General features: G+C 50.5%; 1 protein-coding gene across 11 annotated transcripts in view; it reads left to right on the top strand.

Annotated features, from left to right (window-relative positions):
* CADM1 (cell adhesion molecule 1) overlaps nt 1–19,896 on the top strand; it is a 138,688-nt gene that overhangs the window by 79,878 nt on the left and 38,914 nt on the right. For all 11 annotated transcript variants that reach the window (XM_057428285.1, XM_057428291.1, XM_057428286.1 and 8 more), the window contains exons 2-3: nt 16,354–16,500; nt 17,399–17,551. In XM_057428285.1, coding sequence (XP_057284268.1) covers nt 16,354–16,500; nt 17,399–17,551 — 300 coding nt within the window. The remainder of the gene's footprint in view (nt 1–16,353; nt 16,501–17,398; nt 17,552–19,896) is intronic.

The following is a 19,896-nucleotide window of genomic DNA, read 5'->3' as shown; positions in this document are numbered from 1 at the left end:
GTTATTTTTACCAAACCTGGTAGTTCTGTCCCTGGAGCAGTGGAGACGTTAGCTTCCCGGTTTATGACCTAATTTAGCCGGGATAAAAATAAAGCTGTTTTATTTGCATCTACCATACACTTAAAGTAGCTACTCTGAAATCATGTTTTTCTATCAGAATGGGATTTTGATGACTTCTGTGCAGAGGGAGCTTTAAAGTCTTTTAAAAGGAAGAAAACGAATTCTTCCTTTGCCTGAGTAAAAGCAGGACCAGATCTGTTTCCATCCTCAGAAAAGGCCCGTTCTGGGTTGGGTGATGGTGAGTGTGTCTCAATCATTGGCATTCCCGCTGTAGGAAGGGCCGATCCCAGTCTTTGCTGAGAATGCCTTGGCACAAGCTGAGCACCTCTTGGAGCAGGTCCTCATCCCTAGAAATTCCTTGAACAGGCATGGGTGAGCTGTTGCATGTCCCTGAGCCAAGGAGCATCTTTAATTCCTCATCAGTTCTTCTTAAGCATCGCGGTGTCTCTCCATTGATTGGAGATTTAGCTCAACCGCCTTTATTATACCTAGTTTAAGATGGAAGCTACTTTTTTGCACGTGTGAAGACAAAAGCCTTTCAAGTTAATGGAGCGTACGAGGAAACAGCCTGGGAGCTGTAGCTTGCCAGCCCTTTCCAGCGTGAGCCGTGCCACCCTGGTGCTGTCAGCATGCTGATCCAGCCTGGCCTCTTCAGGTAACACCAGATTCCTCCGCAAAGCAGAGAGTTCAAGCAACGTGCATGTAAAAGCGAGCCAGAAATAGCTGCTGTTCCGCAGACTGACAGGTACATGCCATTCTCTTCATCTGGCACTCGCTGCCTGCGATGCCACTACAGGAGCTAGCGCCAACCTTGCAATGGTGGGTGGTGAACAAAGGCTGTTCTCATGAAGATTTTCCAGGCAAAGCTGGAATTGAAAGCACAAGAGGATAGAAAATAACAGGGATAAAGATACGGGTATGGGGAGTTGCTGGAAATACACAACTAAGCTGAAATTTGTAAAATGAGGCTTTCTTTTTGTTCTTGCGTTGAGGTTTGTGGTGGTGTTTCTCCTTTTTGTGAAGAACGATTGCTTGGGATCTGCTTTGCCTGCCTGTTATCGAGACAGCACCAGAGAGCAAGGATTTGTGAACGTATGGAATGGAATTAGCTCTGGAGATGAGGCTGCTCGATGACTGGGGAAGAGGATGGTGTTGCTGGTCCATGTCAGCTGGCCGTGATGGGAGATGCTCACCTCTGCCCAAGGACTTTGGCTCATCTTTGACTCACCTCCAAAAGCCTGGGGATGGAGAGGAGCGTAGTCACCTGTCAGATCCCTTTGGAGAGCACACAGAGCTCGGTGCAGACGCTCGCTCTTCCCTCCCACAGCCCCGTACGCGCTGCCTCGAGCTTTCATCTCATCACTCATACTTAGTGTTGGTCCTGGGAGCTCAGCAGAGCCCACTTGCCGCCCTCCTCTGCGAGGGTAACCGAGGGAAGGCTGCTACTAGCTTCCCATCTTTGGCAGTGGGAGGAACACGGGATATTTTTATAGCATCTGCTCATCAGCAGGACTGGGAGGGTCCGGGATGGTCCATGCTGTTCACATGCTCACTTCCTTTGCCAATTTCAGATCTGTTTCCCTGTTCGTGTACAAACATTCCCCAGAAACAGAAGCAGTCAGGGATGCTGAGGGCTCTGTCCCATCAACCTGTGAAGGGATCAAAGCGCTCCTTTTGTCCCTTGTTCTTCAGCATGGGACTGAGCTTGTGTCTGTCTGCCTCCTAATTACTTCCCACTGATCCTTGTGGTTGTGGGTGCGCCTGTGTGTGCCACCTCGCTGTTTGTCAGCTATGGAGCAGGAGATCTGGAGAAACGCTCCCTGTGTGGGAATACCTGGGAGCTCTGCAGCACCTCTCTTTCCCTAGCTGTTTAAGCAAGCCTCAAGGTCATGTAACTCTGACAGGCTTATGTTAGAAAGTGTAAGCTGAGGGGGCCCTCGTGGAGGTTTAGGTGGTAGGAGGGGTCTGACGTGGCTCATGGGAAGCCAGGTGACTTTGTGCCTAATGGTCAACCCCCTTGCCACGCTTGTGGCAGTCACCAGAAGCCGGCAGCCCTGCGATGCCTTGTAAATGGGCAAGTGATCCTGGTATTAGTCGTGTGATGATGGCATGTGTCAGAGAGGAAAAGAGCTGCATGATGTTCAGAGCAGACGTGGACTGCGCTCAAGACAGTGTGACAGCCATTCTTCACCCAGGTTTCCCTGCCTGCCATGGGAGGTGACCAGACAAAGCCCCGCTTTGGACCCTCCACTGGTGTCCAGCCTGATCTGGAGTAAGGCTTTTGCTGGGATTGATGAAGGGCAATGCGCCCCTTTGCTCATGTCCCTGCTGAAGGATGGTTCCTAGGGCAGCGTGAGCTCCTCCTCGGGCTAATCTGCCTGGCAGGAGGCATTGCGAGGCAGGGTGGAGATGCTGAGCATTGCTGGTCATAGCCAGCTTGGGCAGCAGCGGGTGTGGGTGGAATCCCATGCTGACATTTCAGATACCTTCAGCTAAACTAAGAGGTAATTGGAAAGCAGCCGTGGTAAATGTCGTATGTTCTGCTCCTGTAAGAGAGATGGAGCAGTGCAAACAAGTAGGTAAAGATCATGCAGCCAAGAAAGATCATTGTGAGTAAGTACAGAAGTAGAAGATCAACCTGTGTTCATACTGCCAGCATTTTCAGCTGCCAGAATGTAATGATTATGTTAAATACGTGGCTTTCCCAGCAAATCCCATTAAGCCTGCTTGTGGGTGTGCTGTATTAGGAGGTGATGACTCTGTTCCTTCACTGCCTCAAATGGGAACACAGGGAGCATCCCCACCCCAGGGGGGTCTCCGTCTTTTGGGGGTGCTTTGGCTTTGGGGTTTGTGGCCTGGAGTAGGTGAAATGGAGTGGGATTGAGCCCTGAGGATTCCACAGCTCCATCCTCCGGACTGTGCTCGGCTTTGCTTCCATGCATTTTCCATTTGACTCCGGTTTTGATTTGGGTCTTTCATGGATGTTGAGAAACTGAAAGGTTTTGAGAGGACAGGTCTTTTTTCTCGCTGTCAAGTTTCCTTGCTTTGTATCCTCTTCATCTCCACCAGTGGCACTGAAAATTCCCATTCCCAGGAGCCGCTATCACCCCGATACTGTACTAACAAATGTGAAATGGTGATGGGGTTGGCATGCGGGACCTCGGTGGTTCTATGCAGCAAGGGTGTGTAACGATGATATCAAGACTGCTTTTAATTCATGGAAAAGGAGGTTAACACATGAGAGGCAGAAATGCACTGCTCTCTTTGTATAGAAAGGTCGTGTTCCAGAGCACGGCGGGGTGGATCTGTGAGAAACGAGCTCCTCTTTGCGAGGAATCACAATCAGCCTCTCAGTTTGATTTTTTTCCCCACTTGTGACCTTTAGAGATGCTGCTCTTGGATTGATAAGCAGGTGGATGCTTTTAGCAACCCAATCCGCAAGCTCTTTCCCCTGGAAAGACTATCATTCAAATGCCACGGGTGTTGTTGCCTGCAGAAAGCGTTCCTTTCTGTAACCCTTCTGGGAGAGAAGGGCCGCAGTGGTGGGATCGTGGCTGGAAAACCAGGAAAACTCAGATGAGTAAATGGCTGGTGCAGGGTGGGTTGGGAGCCGGTGCATGCGGTACCTCACACGCTGTGCCTGTGGTGCATGGGCACGCTTTAGATGGCTCGTGCTGATTGGTACCAGGCGAGCAATGGCTTTCCCTGGATGCTGTGAGTATCCGTGCGTTCTCTCAGCTTCCACAGCCCTGCTGTCCTATGGTGAGGATGGGGTTTGCCCAGTGCTGTAGCAGGACTCCCCCAGGCTGCATGTTCCACCAGTTGTACCATTGTACAGTCAACCTGTGGCTGTCCTGGGTGGTCGGGCGGGAGTGTGTAAAAGCTGGTGATGGAGAAGTAGATGCTTTCCTGGTGATGCCTGCTCTCATTGCCCGGAGGCGGCAGGATCTCGCCCTCGCACAGGGTTGGTTTGGGAATGTGGACTCAGTGCAGTGGAAACCTGAGGTTTCTGGGTTGGAGCCAGGCAGCTGGGTTGGGGGTTTCATGGCCCTCTTCAGTGGCATTAGGACAGCTCATAAAGCAGCTTCTCGGGGGTATTGTGCTGAGCCACATTCCCAAGCAATTAGAGACCTGGCCTACATCAGTAATGAGCCCCTGTTCGGGAAGGGACGCGGGAAGACAAAAGGAAAACTTCCACTGAAAGCGTGTGAGCGTGAATAGATGCGGGCTGTTAATTGGGATCACCCTTTGAAGCGCTCCCTCCGGCACTGGCTGCGTGTCCCAGGCTCCAGCCGGGGGGAATGGTAGCAAGGGAAAGCGGCCAGGAAGCTGCAGCTCTTTCGGATTGTGCTGTTAATGATTTTGGGTGCTGGGGATGAGGTGTGGTGGAGCGTTTTCAGACCAAGCGGTTTTGTCAGCCGAGCAGGTCTCTCCCTCACAATACAATCGCTCAGTACCTGGAGGAGGGTTTGCTTTCTGTCTCCAGCACCATCCTCATTAGCCATGATGTGGAGGGAGGTGGAGGAGCTGCTCTGGCCAAGCTTTTTACTCCCCAGTGCCCACATCCTGGCTTTGGGAAGTGGCAGCCGGGGCACAAGCACAGGCTGGTGATGGGCGCTGTGTCACGTAGCCCTGTGGCAAAGGTCCCACAGACCCAGCAGTTCTCTGCTGTACCAGGCAGCCCTGGGATACAGGGTGAGTATTGCTGTGCCACACCACGCATGAGCCGTGCCTTGGGTGCTGCTCAAGGGGAAGTCCAGCCCAAAGCACCAAAACCTGCTGGTTTTGAATCAGACGGGACCGGCTGGAAACCAGAGTAATGTGGGAGCTTGGCAAATGGGGGTGGGCTTGTGGTGACTGGGTGCAGACTCCTGTTCACAAGTAATCCCAAGCACAAGTGCAGTCAATGGGGCTGGTGCAATAGCGGGGCACTTCCAGGAGAGAAGGCCTGTTAGAATGTAGACCTCATTAATAAACAGCCCCACTGCTGTGTATACCAAGTGGTGACCCACGTTTGTACTTAGGTATGTTCCGCTTGCTTCTTCTGAACGCTTTTGTTAGAGTTTGGTAGGTACCACGCAAGAAGTGAGGTTTGGATGCAAATCCCCTTGGTTTCTGCCATTTGTGATTGCCAGGTCTGCTCAGAGCTGGGCATCCTTATCTCTGCGCTGGTAACTTGCCTATCAAAGTACATTCTGCTGATGTTTGCTTAGAAAACACACCAAAAGACCTGAGCCAGCATAAAGAACTCATCCTGCTGGGATTTTTGTGTGGGGCTACGGGTACAGCATGCATACAGTGCGCATTGTGGTTCACTCTGAGACACAGCAGTGCAACTGCTTCCCCAGTAACGTGGTGCATCCTCTGAGCTGCAGATTTGGGTGAATGAATGCAGATGTGCAGTGTCACATTAACGATGCCCAGTACAAGGTTTAGGGGTCCGTGTTTCCCATTCTGCTGCTCACAAACACCCTGGCTGGCACAAGGACCCATGGGGCAGATCGGTGCCGGTGGCTGTATCATGGGGCTCTGCGCTTGAAGGGTGACCAGTTCCATTCCTTACACCACATTTGGGACTGAAATGATGAGTGGAGCAGTGGCACTTCCTGCTTCTCCGCTTCCCTGCCCCATTATTTGATGCGGCTGTTGTCTCTTTGGGTGCCTGGAAATGGAGTTTGACTTCCCTCATTGCTCCCTGCGCTGCCGGCGTGTAATCACCTCACTCCCAAAATCCTTCTCTTTTGCAGCCAGGTTTGCTAATGAGCAGGATGCAGTTTGATTCTTAGGGAATCATCCAGAGCAACACACCCATAAAGCCTTATGATTCACGAGGGTTGTTTTGTTCTGTAACACCATCCAATCTCAGCAGGCGTTCATCAACCCGTGAGGGCTGCTCCAGGCTGCCTGGGCAGCAGGCGAGGGTAGTTCATCCCGATGGAGCAGAGCATGTGCCCGCTACTCCCGTTCCAGGCATGCTGCTTCACTGTCGTGTTTGGGGTGGTGAATCTGTGCAGCAGGAAAACAAAATCTTCCTGCTTGAAGTAACCCAGCTCGTCATCGGTGCTGAGCATATGGTGTCTGTGTCAGAGTGTTTTTCCGCACACCCCTAGTGTTTTATCTCACTGGCTGAGCCTAATAAATCCCGTTCGCAGGATCATTATTCCACGGTAATGAATTCCAAGCAGCAGCCCAAGGAGCCAAGCTGGGAGGAGCGGGGATCACTGCACTTGTTGCAGGCAGGAGGCGGCTGCTCCAGGCCCAGGGAGTTATTAACGTAACTTGGGAGGTGGAACCCTGTGGGCGCATCCGATGGGTCCTGTGATTTATGGTACCTGCAGGCTGGGGCAGCTCGTCAGTGGGAAGCACTTCAGGAATAGGCAGCCCTGGCAGGTTTCAAAGGAAAAACCAAGCCAAAAGCACCTTCGGTACAGCAGCTCACCACGCTGTGACTCTGATTCTGAGCGGTGTTGCAGCAAAAGCCATGTTAAAGTGCAGAAGGTGCTTTGAAAAGCCACGTTGAGCCAGGCTGTAATTCCAGTCGCACTCAATGGTCGCAGTTCCCAAATCCAGGTGTTGCAGAGCTCGGTTCCGAGTTTCAGGGCAGGGTCTTTGTTCTCAGCAGACCTTGCTGTAAGTTGGAGGGATTTTAACGTGGTTTTCGCACAAGTGATCAAGGGGGGATTTCTGTTGCTCTCGGATGTGAGTGCAGCCCCTGACTAAAACAGCTGCGGGAAGCTCGGAGTGCCAGGGCTGTGCTGCCGAGTTGTTGACTGTCGCCTTGCTCCTTTGGAAATGAGCCTTGCTGTTAAATATTGCCCCTGGATGTGCTGAGTACGGGAGGCCAGGCTCACGGTTCCTTGCAAGTTGGCAAGAATCAGCAGATCTCCTCCAGCTGCTGGGGTCTGAGCGAGGAGCTGTGAAGAATGAGTGTGATTTACATTGTTCTTGCCAGGGATGCCAAGCAGCTGTCTATAGCGGGTCCTCAACTGCTGGTTCAACATCTGGCCAAGGCCTCGTGTCTCTCTTGCAGGATGGAGTGAGTGGGCTCAGCTCTGGGGTCAGGACACAAGGCAAGGCTGCGAGGGGAGGGGTTCTGGAGCACTATTACTGTGCTCACAGAGGTACTGGACATGGTCGTTGGGTAATACCCGTGGCAGGACACACTGTGAATGAGTAGTAAGAATGCTTTTCAGTGCTTGAATGGGTTGCATTGGTTTGTTGGAGTAGCACTGACTTTGTGCTTGCTGTAATGAATTCCCTTTTCCGAGCTGGGGGAAGGTCGGTTATAATTTCCTGCATTCTTTTCTCATAAGGCCAAAGGAGAAGCTCAGAAGAGCGGGCAGATAGGAGTGCTGCATACATGCATTTTAATTCAGTTTCAAGCAGTTAAGAAGATAGATTTTTAGTGAAGTGCTCTCTCTGTATTGCACAGTTTCAAAACAAGGTGACCCAGGGAGTTGCTGCTAGGATATAGTGCCCATTTCCAAGATCCCTGCTGTCCTGCTACCTGGCTCTGCCTGTAAATCTGAACCCTTCCTTTCTAAGGGCTGTTTAGGAGGCTGGAAGAGAGGAGTTTTATCTGCTGGTAGTTCTCAAGCTGCAGGGTGGGCATGAAGGAGGACTGTTGGGTGGGGGTACAGGTTTATACCAGCCCAACTGCTTTCACCTCCAGAGCCTGGTCTTTGAGCTTAGAAAAGGGAGCAGGCATTGCTGTTCATTTCCTGCGGTCCATCCCTTCTCCCTGCTCTGGGCACTGATGCCGAGCGGGATCATCCCCGAAGCCCCGCACTGATGCCAGTTGCCTTGCCAACACGATGTGAGGAAGATGTTTGAGTGGGAAGAGCTTGTTTCTGCCATAGAGCCGGGGTGGTGGGAGAGGAGGAGGAAAAGGAGGAGGTCCTCACTCGCCTGGAGCAGCCCTTCCCACTGCTGCGGAGGGGCAGAATGAGTAAATAACAGCAGGAACCTTCAGCGTTTGCTCCTTGCTACTCCTGCAGCATAATTTGTAATGATAGGAGATAATGAAACACCCATTTCAAAACTGTTTGGGTGGGTTTTTTGCCGTGTCTTCTGTGTAAAGGTGCAGAGTCAGGGAGCTCGCTGTAGTTTACAGTCACCTGGGTGCCCACGAGCCTTATTGATGGAGCTGATGCCTGCTGGTGTTTACCATGTGAATATCAAGGAGGAGCAGTAAATTGAAAATTGCCTCTAATGGGCTCAGTTTGCATGTTTTAATGCTCCTCGGGAGAAAACAAGAAATGGTGAGATTTTAAAGCAGCACAGGCACGGCAGTGTCTGGTGTTAAACGTGCGTTGCTTGTGTTTCCCTTTCTTTACAGTTCACATCCCCTTTGTGGCAGCTCAGACGTGCCCCTCGCAGAAAGCAGACCCTCAGGAATGAAGTTTTACCTTAGGCTTCCAACAGCAGCAGGAGCATGGGGCCAGCATCCCTGTGGATTAGAGGCTGCCGGTTCCCACTGGGCAGCTGGATGTGCCATGGAGTTGCAGTGGTCCCGCTGTCCCCAGGGAGGAGGTGGTGGCATGGTGCTGCCCTGCGTTGGGCAGCAGCAGCCCTGCCACCAGCATGAGGGTCCTTGGCCGGGGGCTTTGGTTTCGCACCATGCTCTGTGGTGCAACCAGAGGTGTAGCTTGAGAGGGTGGGAAAGCGGAAGGTCCTAGAGCAGAATGGGATCCTTCACTTCCCATCCTGCTGTGTGCAGGAACTTAGCAGCAAATCACCGTTTCCATCAAAAAGATGCAAATGTGAAATGGGAAGCCATTCTGTGCCGAGGCTCTGCCTTGGAGCACGCTGCTCCAGAGACAGCAGCGGATTGAAGTCACTGGTTGTGGCTGTCTTGTTCTTTCTGGAGGCAGTGTTTTGATAAATGTTGATGAGTTTAACTGTAAAACTAAATGACATTTATAGCACGATGTATGCTTTACCCATTGCTTAATTATATCTAATGGTGTTGCGTGTAAAAGGCATTTACCATGCTGCTTTTGTTTAAAACGACAAGCTAAACCTCAAGGCCGGGTGTGTGTGTGCACAAAGAGAGCTGCTTAATTAAGAACTAAATGCAGTCTGGTTTTGAAAGGCGACTGCAACTTTGAGAAATGAGTGAGAACATTCTGGAAGCGCTGATGGGAGCAGGGGGCACCGAGGGGGGTTTGGGCTGATGACATTTATGAAGCCATGGTTTGATTTTCCTGGGTAAGGAGCATCTGCCCTTTCCCTTCTTTTCATGGCTTCAGCTAAAGCAAATCCCACCGATGAAGGGGGGGAAAGAAATACAGACCTCATGGAGGCTGGGGAGGACGGTCACAACCTGCACTGACTGATTAATGCTTCGGGACATGAGTGTTAGTCTTCTGCTAACAGTTATAAAGCTGATGGGTAGCAGATCGAGGGCTGATTCCATGGTTTTTCTTCCTCTTCTGGCAAATAATATATGGTAACCCAGCTCCCAGAACAGCCTTTATCACCGGGAGGAATCAGGACAGTTGGTGTTGCAGGAGACTTCAAACTTACAAATACGTTGCCCTTTAGGCTAGCATTTGTCATTGTGTCTGAGCCAGACCGAGACTAAAGGCTTTTGTTGTAACATGCCTTGTTATCCGTTCCGGGAGGGTGAGCTGGGAGGAGCTCTCTTGGATTGGAAAGGCACTGCTGAGATTGTTTCCCCCTGGGTTTTTTGGGAGTGAATGCATAACCCTCATGGTTATATGATGTATAACCCTCACTGAGGGTGGCTGTTGTTCCGTGGCAAAAGATCTCTCTGATCTCTAAAGATTAAAATGAAAGGGGAGTGGCATCACTTGTGTGGATAGTGCAGCAAGTGGTGTCCTTTAAAGCTGTCTCTCAGCCAAGGAATGGGAATTGGCCAGAATACTCCAAGAAAAATACTGTATCCCAGTGTTATCTATTATCTCTTCAAGAAATGGGTTACAAGAACGGCTGTCAGACGTATCTGCTTATTACAGTAAAACAAAACCCATCATCAGCCTTGAAACAGCCTTCCTGGTTCTTGGAGAATCCTGTTATCCTGAGTAACCCCTGTTGGCAGTTTTGGGAGTGTGGGTGTTGTGCCTGGAGCCCGTGCTGAGGTGTTTAAGTATGGAGCATCCCTGTGGCAGAGATGGAAATGTGTGAGGCAGCAAGTGCTGGGAATGCTGTGATAATGTGAATGCGTCCAACGTGCTCATTGCCTGGGAAAATGGAGTATTTCACCCTCTTACGTGCACGTCAGGCTCGGGCTCCTGATGGAGCACGTCACGGCAGAGAGAGGACGTTCCGTGTGTGGGTGAAACTCTGGGTTAATTAAGGTCTCCCTCCTCAGATCCAGGCCACGCGTGTCCTTGGTAGTGACGCAGCTGGAAGATAAAATGCGGATACGGGATTCTGTATTAGGGCACCCTTAATAATAAATGAGTGTTGATCCTTGACGGGTGTTCTTTAACCACAGTGAACGGAGGCAGCAGTCTGCTGGGACCCTCGGGTTGTCAGGCTCCTCGCTCGCTGGTGCTGCTTCCGAGCAGTGGAGGGGGGACCGGGGCAGTGGATTTCAGGGGGTGCCCTTGACGGGTGGTGGCTCACAGGGGTGGCTCAGTACTGGAGGAACAGGAGTGCAGGGCCCTGCCTTGTGTTTGTCCTGAGGCCGTGCACGGCTTTGCCCTTTGCTGGACCTCTGCTCTCTCCTCCTCATGCCCTTCAACCTTTTATTGTCTTGGCGATGGACCTGCAACTTCCACAGTAAAAGCAAGAGATGAGCTGCTGCTCTTTCTGGAAAGCGCTGCTTCTAGGCAGTTGGTTAAACTGTTTGAGCATCCCTAGATAAATAGATATAAAACAGTAAAAGGAAAAGCTGCAGTAGCAACATCTTTTATTTAAGAACTGTCCAATGGGTTAAGGAATTAGTTCTAAACCAGGCATGCAGCTTCCCAATCTATCTATGGCAGCAAAATGTGTGAATTGTGCTTTCAGACAGCAGAAGCTCCATTGTGGTGAGCGTGGCTCATAGGATTCCTCCTTCAAAGAATCCAAACCTATTAACTGTGCAAGAAGGATCATTTTCTGAAAGACTGCATTTTGGTGGTTGTTATGAATTGCTTTCCATCCCAAGATTTGCTTAGAAAAGTGGAATAAAAGCCCAGAGTTATGAGGAACAACAGGCTTTGTGGCAAAACCCAGTTACTAATGCTGCGAGCTGTGCCAGGTCCTTCCCCCCCCCCACCAGCCTTGTTTGTTCTGTTCCTCCCAGACAGCGACAGATGAGATGGGTATCGATCCTCAGCATCCCCAGTGGTAACCTTTGAAGGGAGAAGCACTGTATGGCCATGGAATTTTATCTATCAATATGTGGGTAATAGAAAGACAAGGCTGACATCTAATCCCAGCACAGGTGGCAGATCATAAATCTGCGCTGATGTGGTTCCTGGTAGCAGCAGCAGCAGCAGCATGAGAGGAGCAGCGTGATGGGCCTGGCAGGTCAGGAGATGCTCTGGGTTGAGAAACCTGTGGCCAGCAGTGCACAGGGTTTCATAGGAGGGGAAAAAAGGGGTTTAATTCTTAGGGTGAAAAGAAAGGCTTCCTTTTGCTTGTTGCGCAGGATGTGGGCTATAACTGGTTCGTTCTCGTCGAGAGCACTGCTTTAGGGCTGTTTCACAGCAGTTTTCTGCCTCTGTGCTGCTTTGGTTACAATCCAGTGGAAACTATTCCCCAGTGCCACTTCATCATGCAGAAATTCACAAATGTTTAAAGTAAATACAGCCGCTGGTGTCAGCTCCAAGCTCTTGTCATCTTTTATTCTTCCTCTTTAAGCCAGAAAAGCCATAAAGGTGGCTGTAGCGTTTTCTCCTCCAGGAATTTAATAGCTGTGCACAACTTGCTTGACTTTGCAGTGTATTTGAGTGAAGTGTGTGTGTGTCACAGCGTAAACGTGCTCCCCGCAGGAAGGAATTTTTAGCACACTCTTGCATGCTGTCTCATGAGGGCCGTTCAGCAGGGAAGTGTGAGCTGTGGCTCGGAGAGGAGCCGGGCGCAGCGCCGCAGAAAGGTGCTGAAAGCATTCGCACGCTTGCTAAAATATGGGCTGGGAAAGAGGGAAACGGGCCCTTGCGGTGACAAGGCAGCTTGGTGAGCCCGTGACAGCGAGCTGGCGGTGGTTGGCTCCCTGCAGGCTGCGCCAGACATCCACTCGCATCCCAGGACTGGTGATCCAAAGTGGTGCACAAGTCCTGCACCCAAGGGTTGGTGGGGAGGCTGGGGGGAAGCCAACCCGCCTTTAGCCAAGTCGGGTGCAGAAGCATCTCCCACCGACCCAGCTCCTGGGGACCGGTGGCAGGGCCAGGGTCAATCGTGGCCCCCATGTGACCCTTTAATCTGGCGCTGCTGTCACCTCTTCCATTTCCTCTTCTGAGAAGCAATCAACCTTTGGCCAAACTGTTCTCTGCTTGGAAAGTGGAAGACATGGTGCGTTGCTGAGGAGCAGTTCCTTCATCAGCAGTGCACTTCCTTAGCCATCAGCAGTACCTGCACTTTCACACATCCGTGGTACTGATGTTTGGGGGGTAGTTTCTGTGAATGCTGATTCCACCCACACCTCCTTTCCCCTGATCCTAAACAGGAACTGATTCTTTTAGCATCATCAGGCGATACCAAAACTGGTGCCATCAGCAGCATCCTTTCTCAAACCTAGCTGTAGTGGTGAAGAAAGAATAATACACGTTAAATCTGAAAGTAAGGATATTTGTACCAGGTGAGTGTTGCTGCATTGATTTGCTGCAGTCTCTGCTTTGGAGAGAGAGAAGCAGAGCAGCAAGATCCCCTTCCTTGGTGTCCCTGGAGCAAGATCTGGCTCCCTGCAGGCTTCCAAGAGGATTACACATGGGTGTAAGTAGCAGCAGGCTGCCTCTTCTGCTCTCCTTCACTTGGAAGTGCTTGGAATTAATGCAAGTGGATGGCAGCATCTCTGTCTCTGCACATGATGTGGATTGCAGACTGGGATTTCACTGCATGGCGCTGCTCTCCAGCCCCAATCCATCCCATAGCTGGTGTGGGACTAGCTCACTGCAGCCGTGCTCACCCCGCTGGCAGCCGTGCCCCGCGCTCGCACGTGCATGGTCTATAGGCAGCCTCATCCGAAATTGTCATTCTTTTGCCCGTGAAAAGCTGTCATGAAATTAACTCCGCAGGAAGCAATTGCCTTTTCTCGCCAGCACAATTAGCACGGATTGTCCATTCTTCTCCAAAGTTCAAGTGTGACGACTGCAGCTCTGAAGGAGCCTCTGAAGCCTCGGAGACCAGGTGCACTAAGCTCCAGCAACTTCTTCCAGCACTGAGTTGTCAATCCTCTCCTCCCTCCGTGAAGCAAATGTGCAGAGAAGTGAAATGGCGATTTGATTTCCTCCTCTTCCCTGCTCTGCAAGGCTCCTCTTATCTGATCACGACAAGAAGTCTCTCTGGCTCCTGAAGTCCTCCCAAACAGGCGGTTCCTGACGTTTCCTTTAGAGGGATGCTATCTTCATGATGGATGGAGAGAGCGTGGGCACTGCTCGGGGAGAGGAGCATCAAGAAGTAGACAAAGCGCCTGCAGTAGGTGGATCAGGAGGCGTTTATCAAACCCTCCTCGTGTTTGTCGCAAGTGGGGCTGGTTATTTAAGCACCGCGTTCCTTGTAGGAGCTGGAATTGAGAGGTGAGTTGTGACATTCAGATGACATGAATTCTGCAGACTGGTCGCCAGGTCGCTTGCTCCTGGAGCACACGAACAAGCGGTTTGTGTATCCATGTGGGTTGTTTCCCTTGACTCAACTGATGAAGAGGAATTTTGTTTGAGTCTCTGGGCTTACATGGCTCGGGTACGGTGAGCAGTACTCTTCCTTGGAAGGCCTTTGTGCTAGTACCCCATAGGCCGGATCAGCAGCGGCGCTGCTCGTGTTTCCCTGGGAATGGCAGAATCGTGCTCACGAGCACGTAGTTTTCATCTCTCCCTCTTTCTCCCTGGCGCTCCCCTCGCTCCCGGTGTGCTGCGAGTGGAGAAGGAATTGATTTTAAATGTGACCGCTGCATGTGAGCCAAGGTCCCTGGGCTGTGTCCAGCTAAGAGGAACTCATTTGAAACACAATTTACTCATCGATGTTTGTCTTTGCAGTCTGAAAAGCGGAGACTGTGGTGGTCTGAGGCAGAAAGAGAAGTGAGAAAATGAATTGCATAGGCTCCAGACATGGCTGTTCCCAGGCTGCTGTACTTGCTCATTAATGCTGTTACAGACATCGCTTATGTAGGGCAGGTCACCCTGAACCTGGCTTCTTCTGTGTTCCTTTCTCCCTTCCTCTCCATAGCAATGCCTTACATTGGAGATAAGGATGATCCGGACTCCAGGCCAGGGCCTGGAGTCTGTCTGTTGTGTGCTTTGAATGCTGGAGAGGGGATTTGGACTTAGTATTGGACTTCCCAGCAGCAGACCACTGTCTAATACGTAGACAGAGCATGGGGGCTGTGACAGTCCACTCCATGGGACAGGTAAAAACCTATCCCATGTAATTCTGCTGGGTTTTTCCCATTGGCTCTGCTCGTGGGCCCCCAAATGCATTGGGAACTGGGAGCTGATTTAAAGCTGGGTTTCAGTAGCAGCTTTCCTCTGCTTCTTTCAACTTCTGCCATTCTCTGTTGGGTCCATGAGCTTCATTTCCCCTCCCGAGTCTTCCCTTTTCTGTCACAACATATCATAGTGCTGTGAATGTGTCTAATGCTCCTCAAACACGCTGCCAGTAAATATTTACTGAGAAACTCCCCGCAACGTTGACGTGAAGATGGGTCTGGAGCTCTCACTTCATGTTGCCTCTGATTTAATTCAGAGTTTGTACTCGATGCAGGTCACGGCAATGCCCTTCTTGTCTTGGTAAGCGGGAGCAGATCGGAATCCAGATCCCCCAAAGCGTTATCGTGCACGGTCTGGTGCTCTCAGCCACGGGAGCATATTTAGGTCAGCGGAGCAAGGGGAGCTTTGCAGCCAAGGGCCGGATTAGACGCCCTTTGGTTCAGAACAAATACGCAAAGTCTGCTGGGCTGGTGATGCTGTTGGCTTTGGACCGTGGCTCGGTGTGTCCTTACATGCACTCGGCCTGTCGTTGTCCTCAGGGAGATAAATGCCTTCTGGAGAGGGGGATCCTGATGCCAGCCTGGACAGAGATGCTGAACTTCCAAAGCCATCAGTCAGCAGGCTTAATGTAGCAGCATCCTGGCATGAAAAGCTTCAGTGGCTTGAACTTCAAATAATTTATTTCTAAATTACTCCTACTGTAATTCTTATTAATTCAAATAGGCTTCTAAGCTGATGTAAAATTCAGTAAATGCAAGGAACAGTTTAATGAATTGAAAATAGGATTGAGTCTTTTAAAGTAAATGTAAAAAAATATGCTAGCAATAATTGCTGAGATGGAAATCGAATCTTAATAGCTTTGTTAATGATTTGTGGTGAATATTGCGTTTATGAGAACATATCAAGCTGATCCTTGTGCAAGAACCTTGTTTTGAATGGCTTTGATAAAATTATTCCCCAGGAGCAGTTAGTAACATTGAATATTTGTGCTAGCACTGCTCTGGAGATACCAGAGCACCTGGCACTGGCTCTCATGGACCGGGGCTGCTCGGGCACAGCCGTGGTGCTCCAGTACCCAGGCAGGATGCAGCGGCTGCTGTGGCCCCTCATGGATCGATGGCTTTGGGTCTCTGCTGTTGGTACGTGGGTGATGGGTGCAGGACCCCAAGCGCAAAGCACTGGTTTCAGATTCCCATCCTCTGCATCCCTTAACATGGGAAGTGAATTTCTCTGTGTGCCTGTGATGTGGTGACTCAGATCATTAGGAGGAGAGTTTGAGGTGATCTCCTGTAAATGATTACACAGCTCCCGCTGCATAATTGCGTTGAATTCTCTTTTACTTGCTTCCGGACATTAATATCACCTACTGATTACGCAGAGTGAGTAAAAGCTGGTTCCCCAAAGTCTATGTGCTCAAGTCAAAGGGTAAAAGCTCCTTATAGCAAACTGCTCTTTGAGGTAATGTAACAGAATTCATCTGTTGAGAGAGGAAACAGATTTCTGGCGTTGCTGCACATGTGTAACATGGGTATTAGAGCATCAGGGGGTGTGTGGTGTCCGGGAGCCCCACTTTCCGGGTGTGTGGTGTCCAGCTGCTCCACTGGGCATCCAGGCTTTCCCAGGGTGCTGGGTACGCAAACAGGACTTGCAGGCATCGTTTCTGACGTTGCTGTTTGTTCTCTGCTCTCTCCTGAAGGTGATGGCCAGAATCTGGTTACAGAAGATGTGACAGTGGTGGAGGGGGACGTCGCCACCATCAGCTGCCGCGTCAAGAACAGCGACGACTCGGTGATTCAGCTCCTGAATCCCAACAGGCAAACCATCTATTTCCGAGATTTCAGACGTAAGTCCCATCTTTCCTTGTTTGATAACAACTTTTCCTGCGCCTCGCTCGCACTTGGGAGAAAGCGTTTGCCAAGAGCTCGTCCTTTAATGCAATGCTGGATGCTTCGAGTTTAGTCAATTCTTCAGAGGGTAGATGAGACAGGCAATCATAATCTTTCTCCTTAATGGAAACCTTGACGGTCCCCTTTAAAAGTCAGACCGTCTTACTTTGCAATAGGAATTGATTGTAGTAATTCAGGGTGAATTGCAATTGAGTGCCAAATATTTAGCTGACACAAACAAATTGAACAGGGCAACACCGAGACAGCGCAATGTTCTCAGAGGGAATCTGTTGGCTTTGAAGACTGAGGATTTCAAGGCAGTCTGTGCTGCTTTGTAACCAAACCAGCATCTCCCATCGGTGCCATATCCAGTGGATGAGGCTGGCTTTGTTTCCTGTGATGGCCATGCCCCAGAGCATGGTACCTGCAGTGAAACCCTCTCAAGTACACCAGTAATGGGCAGCTGTTACTGGTCAGGAGACTTTAAACCATGCTTTTCCCAAGTGTTTTCTCTCTCATACTGCTCCTAGTCCACTGACTGCAAACACTCAGAAATGGGGCCACGTAGAAGTGATTTACTCAACAAACATTTTACCTGCAGGTCCCTAGGCCATCTGATATCAGCTTATCAGCTGATAAGCACCTCATAAGGTGCTGGGCTTATGTTGAGTCCTTGTAATGATATGGGAACTGAAATATCTTAGGGGACTGGGCTTAAAGGTCAGAGCAGGGATGGATGCTGCCATCAGGAACCCAGGGGGTGGGTGTCTCTGCTGGTTTTGTATGAAGCCCTTTGCTGGGAGAGGGGATGCTGCGTCTCTTGTCACGGTCACTGAGGCTGTGCTTGCTCCACAGCGCTGAAGGACAGCAGGTTCCAGCTGGTGAACTTCTCCAACAGTGAGCTCCGGGTGTCCCTGACAAACGTCTCCATTTCTGATGAGGGAAGGTACTTCTGTCAGCTCTACACTGATCCCCCCCAGGAAATCTACACCACCATCACAGTGCTCGGTAAGGACCAAATAGGTGCTTGTGGTGAGCTTTGGGGTCAGCAGGATGGGGCTGCAGCTCTCCAGTGATACAGCACAGACAGGATTTGAACATGCAGCGCTCTCCCTCTGGAGACCAGCTCAGCCCTTCAGCAGCTCTAAGCAGCCTAGGACTTGAACCTGCAGGCCCAGGGTTTTCAAGGGCAAGTACCAAGCAGGTCATTTGGTGGCATCACCCTCAAGTAGCCTTCCTGTCTTGCAGGATGTCCCTGGCTGCACCCAGAGCTTCTCTCTGCAGGTTGCATTGTATTTGTGTGATTCTCAGGTCTTCCCTTTCTGTTCAGGCAGATTTTGGCTTCAAAGAGTGAGCAGAGGTGTAGGCATGAGGTCTCGTGCCCTTCCAAGCCTCGCCTTTACTTGGGCAGGTCCCTTGGAAAGCTGTGAGGTTCTGCTGCCCTTTGTGGAGTGAGGCTTAATACCAGCCTCGGTTTGCACACAGTCTGCAGGGATTAGTCATTAGTGCTGTCACTGCTCTGTAAGAGTATCCCAGTGAATCATTTGGTGTTCTGGACCTGCTGGTGTCCTGGCAGGAATGTCCTCCTCCATCTCGTGGCTGTTGCTCTAGGGCAAGAGAAGGCACACGTCGTAGGGAGAGGGGAAGATGAGTTGCAGTGGGTGCATCTCATCTGGCAGAGTGAGAAAGAAGTCAGCCAGAAAGGAAAAGCTGTAGGAAATGTCTTTCAATAATGATCTGATATGCAGAGGGAAAATAAATTAACAGCAATGCCTCGTAGCGTGGTGGAACTGTTCAGTTTATAGATGTTGTGTTTTCAGTAATCAGACTACTCTGATCACACACTGACTCTTGCCTTCCAAAACTTGGGGATTTGAGAGATTACACTTTAATGGCAAATGACAGTGTCTTTGCCCATCGATGATACTCCTTAAGGGCTGATGTTACTAACAGCCTCGCTGGTGAACCTCCAGCGTGGTGAAGTTCTCGCATCTCTGTCAGTTGATGTATATAGTCAGAGAAACCTCGAGCTCAGCTAATGGAAAGTGATAGCTTCCTATTAATTTTAGCAAAAATTTGTTTCACGTGTGAAAGAACACGAGGTCCCTCATTTGACACCATCAGTTTGCTCATTTGCTTTGAAATGGCTGTTTGCAGAGCTGAGGCTGGCGCTGCTGCTGCCCTCCATCCCATCCCATCCCATCCCATCCCCGGAATGTGCTCAGGCACGTTGGGCTGAGCTCTCCCCTTTCCTTTGCTCCCCTGCGCAGGCAGCTCAGCCTGATGCTGTTACCAGTAATAGCAGCTCATGCCATTAGAGCTGCTTCTGCAGATTAGCAACAGCTTTTAAGACTCTATTAATAGGAGAACCTGAATCACAGAGGGTGACTTAATGTAAGATCTCACTTGCTGATTAGTTTAAATCTTCCTTCTTCTGTATAATGAGATTTGGTTCTTAGGTTTTTATACGTTGTTTAAATAATGTTTATAAGCAGTTCTACTCCTGCCATTACATTTATCAGCATCTTCAAAGTTTCAGTGTGCTTTCTGGTGTTCGTAGGCATAGGAAGGTCTCCCCGACCTCTTCTCTCTGAATCACACACGAAAAATAGTTTGTTGGATTTCATTTCACTGCTAACAATGCTAAGAAAGGGTTTGAAATAAGAGTACTTACTGTATTCACCTAGAAGCCAGCACGGTGTGTCTTTCAAGTGGGAGACAAAACACAGTTTCATAGAATCACAGAATGGTTTGGGTTGAAGCGACCTTTAAAGCTCATCCAGTTCCACCCCCCTGCCACAAGCAGGGACACTTTCCACTAGAGCAGGTAGCTCCGATCCGCTGTGTCCAAGCTGGCCTTGAACCCTGCCAGGGACGGGGCAGCCACAGCTTCTCTGGGCAGAGAGAATTTGCTGGGTTTGGTTTTGATTTTTCAATGTGCTTCATGCTTCAGAATCCAGAGCAAAGTCTCTTTCCCTGCCTTGTGCTTCAGTTCCTTTGGAGAAGGACTTGCAGCACAGCCAGCCCCGAGGTCTTTAAAGCAGCGGGTCTTGTCCCCTCACCTCCAGCACGTACTCGGGCCGAGCATCAGCTCACAGAGCAGGCAGGCACAGTAGGTGTTTGTTGTGAGGAGATGGAGGAGGGACTTTCTCTTGGCTGCAGTTTGTACGGAGAGGTCGGGTACCCCCATGCCAGAGGTGATGCATTTCCTGGGTCCTGTTCTACTGACTTCCTAGTTTGGAGAAGAAATGAGCTGGGGCAGAGGAGTGGTTGTTCTCTGTGTCAGTATGTGGCTGGTGCCACTGGGAGTGCATCCCCCACCAAAGATCTCGTGGCTGTCGCTCTGACTTCGA

Source organism: Pezoporus wallicus, unplaced genomic scaffold (assembly GCF_028554395.1).
Source record: "Pezoporus wallicus isolate ANWC-B61680 ecotype Strahan unplaced genomic scaffold, APGP_CSIRO_Pwel_v1 contig_7819, whole genome shotgun sequence".
NCBI classification, from domain to species: Eukaryota; Metazoa; Chordata; class Aves; order Psittaciformes; family Psittacidae; genus Pezoporus; species Pezoporus wallicus.
The sequence above is the reverse complement of the archived record's forward strand: the minus strand, read 5'-3'. Positions and strand labels throughout refer to the sequence as shown.